The sequence below is a fragment of the Ctenopharyngodon idella genome, chromosome 6, assembly GCF_019924925.1.
Source record: "Ctenopharyngodon idella isolate HZGC_01 chromosome 6, HZGC01, whole genome shotgun sequence".
Taxonomy (NCBI): domain Eukaryota; kingdom Metazoa; phylum Chordata; class Actinopteri; order Cypriniformes; family Xenocyprididae; genus Ctenopharyngodon; species Ctenopharyngodon idella.
In genome coordinates, this window is record NC_067225.1 from 31164098 (window position 1) to 31176337 (window position 12240).

At 34.8% G+C, this 12240-nt stretch overlaps 1 protein-coding gene across 2 annotated transcripts; it reads left to right on the top strand.

The window, feature by feature from the left end:
• The first annotated feature begins 1652 nt into the window (after positions 1-1652).
• Positions 1653-8375, top strand: cysltr3 (cysteinyl leukotriene receptor 3). Of its 2 annotated transcripts, none has more exons than XM_051897060.1 (2): positions 1653-2126; positions 4424-8375. In XM_051897060.1, exons 1-2 carry the CDS (start codon positions 2120-2122, stop codon positions 5605-5607), a joined length of 1191 nt encoding a protein of 396 aa, XP_051753020.1. In that variant the 5' UTR covers positions 1653-2119; the 3' UTR covers positions 5608-8375. The 2 variants fall into 2 exon arrangements, with proteins under 2 accessions (XP_051753020.1, XP_051753021.1); XM_051897061.1 differs by lacking the exon at positions 1653-2126 and adding an exon at positions 3537-4298.
• The last annotated feature ends 3865 nt before the right edge of the window (positions 8376-12240 follow it).

Genomic DNA, 12240 nt, shown 5'->3' on the forward strand with positions numbered 1-12240 from the left:
ATGTACATCTGTGACATTTGATCAAAGGGTAACAAACTATTTGACTAACTGAGAACCCGGGAGTATATAATTTATTATTTATTTGTGATTTAGCCTATGATGATTGCTGTTTGTTTATATATATTTGATAACAAGATTATTTAAATACCATATTTTTGGACATACTCTTCTACCATCTGTGACATTTGATAAGAAGATAACAAACTATTTGACTAACTGAAAAACTAGAAGTAGGCTAGCCTATATAAATTATTATTTATAATAGGCTATATATATCATTAATTCTTCTCGTTTGTTGTTTGTTTTTATATATTTTTGATAACAAAATTATTTAAATACAATATTTATGTTCTGTGACACTTTTCTTCAGTTGTTTCATGGTGCTTTTTGCATATTAAGCCTAACAAAAAAATATATTTTATTATGAATATATTTATATTTATTACAATTATATCAAGATTTTTGTGTGTGTGTGTGTGTGTGTGTGTGTGTGTGTGTGTGTGTGTGTGTGTGTGTGTGAATTTAGTTTTTTTTTTAGGTCAATACGTTGTTTGGAGCATAAGAAATAAACTAAATATAGACATTTTTGAAAAAAATATATTTTATTCCTATGATATGCTATGTCATCTGTAGAGGACATCATGCACGGACCCATTTATTAAGAAAATTAAAAGACATGAATAGGCAAAAACTATGTTTTTTGTTCATTCACCAATCAATTTTAGCTTAACTTTGTATAAAGATGATTCTCAACTATGTTATGAAAGATACAACAGAATGATTTAATATACCATTTACTTTATGCAATATGCGTGTAAACATGGCCATAAATGCCATTCCCATTTTATGCTATGCATCTATACACTGTATCTAATTTGCATATTAATGTGTACTTAAGCAACATGTGATGAAAAAAGAAGCGTGATAATGGGAGTAATAATTGGGAACATTTTCATATGAATATCTTATATTTCATAAGAATATTGATATATAATTTCTTTCCCTGTTCACTTGTTGTGTTTCCAAAATGCCTGATATGCCATGCTGTAAGTCTTGGTGTCCACAGTGGACATGTATGAAATTGATGCCCTGTTTCATAACAGAAATTCCTATTCTGATTTGAAACCCCATAACATCTTCCTGAGATGGTAAATTTGATCATTCAGTCATTTTTAAAGACCAAGTAGAGGGAGTTGTCATGGTTACACCTCCAAACATTTGGTATCTGTGCAAAGCCCTGAATGTGCTCTTTACAGGACATCCAGACTTAAAACTGTGACATGTATGTTGTCAGAGAAATTTGCTAAAATATAGGCTAATGTCATCTACAGATGAAAAAAGCGCAATTGCTGAGTCATGTGCTTCAAGATAATTAAATAATTTATAGCCTATGTGATAAAATAATTTTAAAAAACCTTGTTTTCCCCCCATATTTGGACATGTAAAGGGAATTACGCAATTACGCATTCTACGCATAGCACGTAAGCACATCTGCTCAGAGAAACTACCAAAAGAAAAAAGAAAAACACCTGAAGGTGTGGTTTCTCTGGAATTATTTAAAGTTTCTGAAGTCTGATTCAATTTAACGAATCGATTCGTTTGAACTCTCCAATAAAACATTTCGCTGATTATTTCGAATCGTTATTCAAAAGTGTCCCCAGGAGTCAACGTTTATGTTTATTTTTGTTTTTATGCTGTACTATACCTTATGTTTTCGATTAGGTTATATCCAGATCGCGTCAAATGTAGTTTGTTTCACATCTCTGCAGTCGAATACGCTGTGCGAATCGGTTCGTATGAATCATTGAACGCAAGCGATTCTAAAGAATTCGTTTGCGACTCGGACATCACTTTTTATTTGCCAAGGCGACTACTATTGGAGAGTCTGGTGTACTTCGTGCATTAAGACTGTTATTACGCGGCATTGGTATTTGGAATTGGACACCCAAGTACAGAGACAGCACTCTTCATGAACATTATAAAGGAAGCAGACACTTGAAACTGCCGAGAGAGGAACATTTTGACATTTTGTTGCATAACGCTCTCATACACAAATCTTGACTCATCGGGATTCATCAGTCAGTCCGCTGATGATGAGGAGGATGATGGTCAAGAGAGAATGACAGGTGAGTAAAACTCCAGCCATAGCCTCATATGAGTCATATTGTGTTTTACATTTTGACGTCAATGGATGTGTTAAATATGTAATTAAATGTATAATTATAGTTCTTAAATTAATAATGGGATTTACAGTATACTTAAAGGGAGGTCCAAGAATACCATAGTATTCATAATATTGTAGCTTTTTTATTGTATATAATTGTACTTTTTTCACATGGTTCTCCAAGAAAAACTTTATTTTGGACTTGCACTATGGCAGTACCATGGTATTTTTGGAACTACCTTCAGGTAGCATAAATACTATTTCAGTACCATGGTATATACATCTACACCCATCTCTATACCTGGTATCTTCATAGTACTTTTTTTTTTTTTTTTTTTTGTAAGGAATTACCATGGTATGTATAAAAATACGGTAATACCTTTGATACTTTTAGTAAGACTTGTTGTTGCCAAACTTGTTAGAGTTGTTGCATGAGTTATTCCAGTAAAAATACATTTACATTTATTTTGATAATAGCATAACCACACCTGTTTAGTTACTTCCAGAGCATTGGTTTAATGATCATATTAATAATTAACAATGCCTTTCTTTATGTAGAACAACGTTTTTTCAGGTATCTATGTATACAGCGGTTATTTGAATATTGTTAGTCTGCAACTGTTTTCATTTCTCTCACTGAATATTCTTTTGCATATGTTTTGCATATGAACTATGGATGAGAGTACTGGAAACAACAGACTTCTTGATAAAATAACGATATTTGGATAGTTGAAAAATAACAAGGACATGACATATAAAATTTCATATATTTCTTTATTCAAATGTATTCAAATACTAAATTATTAAATAAAAATATAAACTATTAAATATAAAACTGCATGCATAAAATTATGCAAGACTAGAACATTTTTGCTTAAAATAGCTTTAGATTAAGTAGTAAAGCATCTTATACTTAGCTGCTCAAGAAACCAAATACCCTGTCTGTATATCAAACCTCCATGGCAATATCAGTTTTTAACCTGGAAACCGAGGGGAGTTTTTAAACCCAGCTATTTCCTGGTTTAGTAAGCTATTGTTGAGCAATGACTTCATTTTAGTGTAAATAACTTTCTAATGTAATTTCTTTATTGATTATCTTAATTTTTTGGTGCGGCCGCACTTGACTCGCATCTATTCAGAGTAAAATGGCAAACACATGCAAAGAGTTTTTATTAAAGTTTGCTGCTTACAACAGCTGAAGTTGAGTGACCTGCAAATTTGCTTATCCAAAAGATGCTTGACCAGTACAGATTGACCTCTTGGCTCAATAAAGTTTGCTGAAGTAGATTTTAACATTTATCATTATTATTATTATGTATTATTAAGTTTTGCATGCTTAAAGGATTAGTTTACTTCAGAATTAAAATTTCCTGATAATTTACTCACCCCCATGTCATCCAAGATGTTTATGTCTTTCTTTCTTCAGTCAAAAAGAATTTATGGTTTTTGAGGAAAACATTCCAGGATTTTTCTCCATATAGTGGACTTCACTGGGGTTCAACGGGTTGAAGGTCCAAATGTCAGTTTCAGTGCAGCTTCAAAGAGCTCTACATGATCCCAGACGAGGAATAAGAGTCTTATCTAGAGAAACGATCGGTCATTTTCTAAAATAAAAAAAAATTATATACTTTTTTACCACAAATGCTCATCTTGCACTGCTCTGCGATGCGGCGCACATTAGTAATCACATTGGAAAGGTCACGCGTGACATAGGTGGAAGTATTGCGGTAGGGCGAAATTTTCTCCTCGAACTTCAAAATCGTCCAACATCATTTTTTTTTTTGTAAAGGCTGTTTGACTTATTCTTTGCACGTTCGCTTTGTAGACACTTGCGCGGTACTTCCGCCTACGACACGCGTGATCTTTCCAACGTGATTATGTAATGCGTAGAGCATCGCAGAGCAGTGCAAGATGAGCATTTGTGTTTTAAAAGTACATCAATTTTTTTTTTTTTTTTTTTAGAAAGTGACCTATCGTTTCCCTAGATAAGACCCTTATTCCTCGGCTGGGATCGCGTAGAGCCCTTTGAAGTCCACTATATGAAGAAAAATCCTGGAAAAAAGGTTTTCCTCGAAAACCTTAATTTCTTTTCGACTGAAGAAAGAAAGACATAAACATCTTGGATGACATGGGGGTGAGTAAATTATCAGGAAATTTTCATTCTAAAGTGAACTAATCCTTTAAAGTCTATAATGACTGTGCTTTTTCTGATCTCAACACAATTGTTTAATTTCTAACTAAAAATCTTTTTGTTTCCAGCTCCCATGTTTACATCGGAAACTCCTCGGCTCAACAGCACCCAAATACAATGTTACAACCAGACATGTAGGGACTGCGAAGACTTCAAATATATGGCATATACCATCACGTACAGTGTCGTATTCCCTATTGGATTCATCAGCAACTTCGTGGCATTGTTTGTTTTCCTGCGTATCGAGTCTTCTAAGAAGACTGCCAACACTGTTTTTATGACTAACTTGGCCATTTCAGATGCTGGCTTCTCCCTGACACTGCCCTTCCGCCTGGTCTACTACTTTAGGGGCGGTCATTGGGACTTCCCAGACTGGTTTTGCCGCTGGTGTGTATTTTCCTTTTACGTGAACCTGTACACAAGCGTATTGTTTCTTACAGGCCTTAGTGTACTACGGTACATTGCCGTGGTTCACCCCATGCGCAACAAGACCCTGGCAACAGTGCGGCGAGCCAGTATATCATGCTTTGTGATCTGGATATTTGTGGCCTTCTTGTCAACGCCATTCCTCATGTCAGGCACTTGTGAACGGGAGGGAAAGATACGCTGCTTTGAACCTGCGAACCTCAAGTCATGGGAGCGCATATCTCACTTAAATTATGTGGGGGTTTCACTTGGATTTGTCATTCCGTTTATTACAATACTGGTCTGCTACGGCTGTATCATCTACAAACTCGCCAATGGAAAGAAAATCGGGAATGGAAAGGGTAACAGCCGCCAACGTGCTTTGTATTTGATCGTGGTTGTCCTGAGCACGTTCCTGCTGTGTTTCCTACCATATCATGTCATTCGCACAGTCCATCTTCATGCCATTGTCACAAAAAAGAACGACCAAGTCAAAGAGTATGTCCTGAAATTTCTGGTCATCTCGCTGTGCACGGCGGCATCCAACAGTTGCTTCAATCCCTTGTTGTACTACTTCGCAGGAGAGACCTTCCGCACGACAATCCGTAGAATGTCAGGTCGAGCAACGTTCAGTTCGTTCAATCACAGTGGTTTCAACCAGTCTTTTCGACGCCGGAGCCAATCCGAAACCCATCAGAGGACGAGACAACAAAGCTTCACTGCCGTACGCCAAGCCTGTCTGCCATGCTCCCTAGAAAGCTCCTGTCAGGTCATAAGCGAAAAGAAGCCTGATGCCTGCGTGTCTGAAAAGAAACGCAAACTTTCTGACTCGGCAGAAAAGCATTGATGACTGACAAAGGAGAGTCTATGCTGATTTGCAGTGGTAAAGATCAGAGGAAGAAATCAGAATGTAAAGAATAGATGTCTTTATTGTTGTCTTGAATAAGTGAACTCAAAGCATCTCTTTTTTTCTCTCACTTCTCTAAAATGTTTAAAGATGTTGGCCGTTAGATAAGTGTAGGTGAATCTCACACAACCTCAAGAATGGGTCCTATTTTGACTATTTGACCAAGCAACTTACATCAAATTCAAGAAATACATCTTGTAGGTTCATGCATCCCTTGAGAATCAAACCCATGACCTGAATGTGCTACTGTTTGAGCTACAGGAACATTGGGGTAAACCGCATCCTGGACATGTTCTTGTTCAATTCATTCAGATACAATGATACTTAAAAATAAAAGTCCCAAAAGGGGGTTATCATAGCAGTGCCAGAACCACATTCACTGAACAGTTCTCCAAAGAACCATTTTTTCCTCATTTTAATAATCTAAAGAACCTTTTCCCACTTTTGATCAATGGAAAGGTTCCATGGATTTTAAAGGTTCTTCATGGGACCATAGATGTATAGAGGAACACAGAGGCTGTAGCTGTTGTCAAAGATGTCGTTTATTAAAAATAGGATGTGCAAAAAAAAAAAAAAAAAAGTTACATTTAAATAAAACAGGTGTTAAGAGTATGATTAAAACAAAGATTATTAATAAAAACAGAACTGCTAGGTACTAAAAACAGCACCAACTCCCCTTCATAAAAAATTGAGGCTGGAGTTTACCGCACTCAAGCAGCACTAACAATAACCTTGTTCATCTCTCACTAAACTCAATTCATCCATTAGCGCTCCTTTCTACTAGTGACAGCAGCTGTACATACATATTTTTGGAACATACCATTTTCAATGAAATTACCCCTTTACCGTATATTTTAATACATACATAAAAGATTAAAGGGATAGTTCACGCAAAAATGCAAATTCTGTCATCATTTACTCATCCTCAAGTTGTTCCAAACCTCTATGCATTTCTTTGTTCTGCTGTTTTATCTGTCTCATTTATTGATATTTGTTTTATTGATAGTTGAATTGAACTTGCTGAACACAAAAGAAGATATTTTGAATGGAAAAAAATACTATGGAAGTCAATGGGGTCCATCAACTCTTTGATTACCCATATTCTTCAAAATATCTTCTTTTGTGTTCAGCAAGTTCAATTCAACTATCAATAAAACAAATATCAATAAATGAGACAGATAAAACACATTTGCACATAAACATTTCCATAAATAGCTAAAATGACCTTAAAGGTGGCCATTAAAAATAAACACTCCCACTCTGCTAAAACATGGAAATAAAAGAGCGAACCCCAAATAAATATTATAAATGAACAATACAGAAAAACAGTACAAATACAGTAAAACACAGTAATGGAAGACTGTGGTCTCTCCATCTTAATGTCAGTAAAGAACTTTTATTTGTATATAAGTTTCATCACAAACCAGTAAAGTTTGTTTGAGAAGATATTTGATAGTTAAGTACTTTTCATTGTTACAAGAAGACATTATGCAAGGCACAGAGATCATTGTTCCCCACAGGAAGAAAAATCACAAATGGTTTCTCTTTACTATCTTAACTGTATCCTCTATATAGAAATTAGGTTAAATTGAGACAAATCTTCTTCTTATCAGAAATCTCACATACCTCTAGAAACCTCTCCCAAAAATGTCTCAAAATCTTTTCAGATTCAAAAGTCTGCAATCAAAGTCAGAAATCTTAATATGAGCTTAAACATTTCTCATCATATTCTTCCAAGACTAAATTACCCAATCTATGGTGTCTTTCATTTACTGTATGATAAGTTTCACTTTTTATGAACTCTCCTAAGCAATAGAAAAGAGAAACATTTGAGCAATAAAGTTGCCGTTTTAGTCAAGATTTCCAGGAAGCTGAAGCTGTTTTTATAAAGGAGTTTTTTTTTCTGCTGATTGCAACATTTGAAACATTTATCTGCATATCAGAAATTCTTAATTTTATCATTATATCATATAAGTTCTGAAAATTAGATTTCCCAAACTTCAAAGACTTCAAAGAAACATTCTGTCACAAAAATAAGCCACAGTTGAGAGGAATTTCAGTGGAACATTTGTTGGCTCACTGCAACTGTAGTCAATATGATTGAAGACGGGAAGAGCGTGTAACTACATGATTTATACTCATAATTTATATTAAGAGCTTCACTGACTGCTTCTAAATAACAACATAATAAGGTTAATCAGTCTTTTAGCATACATTATATATCTCTTACAGTCACATTTGCAGAAATTATATCAATGTTGATTTGTAAACAGCATTTATTTGAGCTTTCTCATTGCACTAGGCCAGTATTGTCAGTGCCACCTCAGTGCAATCATGAAGGCATCCTACAGGAGACGTTTTACCACAATACTTTTGTACATTACCACATTTTTAATGTCTTATTTCTTTGTTATTATTATTATTGCATTTTTATATACTCTTTATTGTTTGTTTAATTTCTATTTGGTAAACTGCTTGTAAAAATCTCTTTGTAAAGCACTATGTGCAAGAAGGTCATTTATGAAGTCCGTTTCAATAAAGAAGTTTTCAAAAAGCAAACTTATTGGTCTTGTTTTAGTAAGTAAATAAAACAATTGTTTTAACCAGACAGTGAGCTTAGCAGTGTGGAAAAAGTGGTATACTACTAACTGGAGTATATACTGTGTACTTGCTCCTTTTTATAAATAAAAAAGCTGTACGAGTCTGAACTCATCTGAATCTCTGTCAACCATACAAAATACTACCGTTTGAAACCTTTAATCAAAGAATTATAAGTAAATGTATACATGTATACAGATTAACTGGTATTTGATTTCTAACAACATCTTGTAAACTTATTTGTTTCGAAAGGAAGTAATTGTTAAACTAAGGCTTCTTCCAGACACATGGTTTGGCCTACATACTTTTCCCTAAGAAACAGGAATAGATCTGTGAGATAAGGTATAATTGGACTAAAATCACTTCCTTTGGAGAAAACCAAACACAAGAAAGAGAAAACAGATATCTGGAGTGAGGCATGCATTTCATATCTAAACTCATTTAAACATTCTCGACCACCAAGAACATTGAATTGAAAACCAGTTAAACCATATATATATGCAGCATTTCTACACTGAGAGACACATAAGGTTCATGTTAATATGATAGCATCATGTTGTTGACTACACATTAATGCAATTATATCATATTTCGTACCCTTTCTGATGTTCAGTTTCAAAAACACCTGAACTTTTGACCATGTCTGCATGCTTGCTGCCACATGATTGGTTGGTTAGATGAGCAGATGCACCTAATAAATCTTTTGAAATTACATTTATCTGCTTTTCCTGAAGATAAAGCCAAGTGCTGTCAAAACTAGAGTATTGCTTAATAAGAAGTAACAATGAGCAGTTTGTGGGAACCCACAAAGAATGCATGTGTTGAAATCTTGTACATACATGTTCATAAGCCCATTATGAATTTATTGATTACTTTCAGAGCAATATCAGGCCTCTTAAAGGTACAATATGTAAAATTTTTGGATTAAAATATCCAAAAACCACTAGAACAATGTTAAATATTTTATTGACTTGTGTACTTACATTATACTAAATGCTTCCAAGAATGTTTAAATCCAGAGAAATAAGCTATTTTAATCAGGACTCAGGACGTGTCTGTGCGTCGCTTATTAATGACATCATACCCGCGTTACCCTCGGTTTCCGGTTTTATTTTGTAGAAACCATGGATACACCAAAAACGCTTTAATATATTATGTGTTTTATTAGACAGGTGAGCAACTGTTTGGATGAATACATTCATCGACAGAAAACTAATCATGTTATATAGCTAAACACAGTAAGTCTTATTGTTTAACTATAGTTTTCTTGACTTACAGCTAGCCTACCATGTTTTACTATGCCTAATATCGATCTAGCTTACTGCAGTGTGCAACAAGTGTCTCATAGTAGCCGTCGAGCAAACACAGAGTAGCATTACAACAATTTTCAACACACAAATGTATCTAATATGATAAAAACTACTTTACCGCACATACAAATGACCGGAAAAAGCGAAAGCGGCGACTGTGGCATAATAAAAGCGCTCGTCTCTCCAGCGGCCTCGTTCAGCTTTCACAGCCCTCGCCCTGCTCTGCTTCATACTACAGTAACATTAACAATCTGATCCATGAACATGATTTCTGCCCGAGTCCCGTCCCGATTTTTTCCCATCGGCTGTAGACATGTTTCCGTGAATTCAAAGCGTCATCAAGCTACGCCTTTGTTTTGAATGAGCGACATCTAGCGGCGAAATATTTACACATTGTAGCTTTAAAGGGATAGTTCCCTTAAAAATCATTGTTTTTGTCATCATCGTTTACTCAGAATATTTATTTATACTCACACCGTATTTAATAGGGCTATTTATTTATACAGCTGTACATACAGTACAGAATGCACAAATCTATACAAAAGTCTTTTGTTCCAGATGTATACCACATTATTTATTTTCTCCCTTAGTTTTAGCCTATTTAAATGTTCTTTCTGTTCTCGTGTCATTTATGCTTGTATGTATGCACGTACCAAGACCTCCTGGGAGAAAAAAAAAAAATCTTTGTGTTTGTGCACACTTGGCGAATAAAGCTCATTCTGATTTGTGTTCTCAAGAACAAGATCAACATCAGACAAACTCTAATTTACATGTGTTAATAATACTTTAGAATATAACACTATCCAAAAATGATTATTTCCCACAACAGCTTTAATTCCTAAGAACACTAACGGCCACTTGTAAACTCCAGTATGAAGTATGAAGAACCATGGGTTAAGTAGGCTACCAAAAAAGGAGACTCACCCAAATGCATTGCTATGATAATTCAGTCAAGAACAGAAAAGCAGATCCTTTGGTTGGACACACAGCTGATGTTAACATTGGAACAACTTTTGTTTATACAGCCATGATAATAGTTTATGTTCACTTAATAATTTACTTTAATTTTTGGCTAAATAGTACACATTTTGTTTGCTGTTCTTGACCCAAAGATAAAGATTTTGGATTCTGGATAAAAACATTTTTACAAGTAATTTTATAGAAATTGCACCGAATAAGATGAACCATTTAAGAACAATTAAAGGATTAGTTCACCCAAAAATGAAAATTCTGTCATTAATTACTCACCCTCATGTCGTTCCACACCCGTAAGACCTTTGGAACACAAATTAAGATATTTTTGATAAAATCCGATGGCTCAGTGAGGCCTGCATTGCCAGCAAGATAATTAACACTTTCAATGCCCAGAAAGCTACTAAAGACATATTTAAAACAGTTCATGTGAGTACAGTGGTTCAACCTTAATTTTATAAAGCGACGAGAATACTTTTTGTGCACCAAAAAAACAAAATAACGACTTTATTGAATATCTAGTGATGGGCGATTTCAAAACACTGCTTCATGAAGCTTCGAAGCTTTACGAATCTTTTGTTTCGAATCAGTGGTTCAGATCGCGTATCAAACTGCCAAAGTCACATGAACTATTGAAATTTCGAAACACTTATGATGTAACAAAGCCTCGTTTACTGAAATCACGTGACTTTGGCGCTCCGAACCACTGATTCGAAACAAAAGATTCATAAAGCTTCGAAGCTTCATGAAGCAGTGTTTTAAAATCGCCCATCACTAGATGTTGTTGAAAAGTCATTATTTTTATTTTTTGGCACACAAAAAGTATTCTCGTCACTTCATAACATTAAGGTTGAACCACTGTAGTCACATGAACTGTTTTAAATACGTCTTTAGTGGCTTTCTGGGCATCTGAAAGTGTTAATTATCTTTCTGGCAATAGAGGTCTCACTGAGCCATTAGATTTTATCAAAAATATCTTAATTTGTGTTCCGAAGGTGAACGAAGGTCTTATGGGTGTGGAACGACATGAGGGTGAGTAATTAATGACAGAATTTTCATTTTTGGGTGAACTAACCTTTTAAGTATTTCAGAGGAGACCATGGCTAGAACATTACAACTTTATGAATTCCCGCAAAAAAAAAAATCACAATGCACTGATAAAAAGTTATTAAAGGGATAGTTCACCCAAAAATAAAAATTGTCATCATTTACTCACCCTCAAGTCATTCCAAACCTGTACGAGTTTCTTTCTTCTGTTGAACACAAAAGAAGATATTTTAAAGAATGTTGGTAACCATACAGTCGATGGACCCAATTGACTTCCATAGCAGGACAAAAAAAATACTACGAAAGTCAATGGGTGCCGTTAATGGGTGTCTAGTTACAGACATTCTTTAAAATATCTTCTTTTGTGTTAAACAGAAGAAAAACTCGTACAGGTTTGGAACAACATGAGGATGAGTAAATGACGACAAAATTTTCATTTTTTTGGGTGAACTATCCCTTTAACTGATTAATACAACTCAGGGAGGAAAAGAAGTACCTAAACTCATTTCAAGTAAAAGCAAGCATCTGTTAGACTGGAAACAAATATCAGATGACAACAGTGTCATTTACACCAGGATGTCTGAAGAATGAGGAACTGCTAACCCAGTCGAAATGGACCTCATAAAAGCTTTTATTACGGTTACTT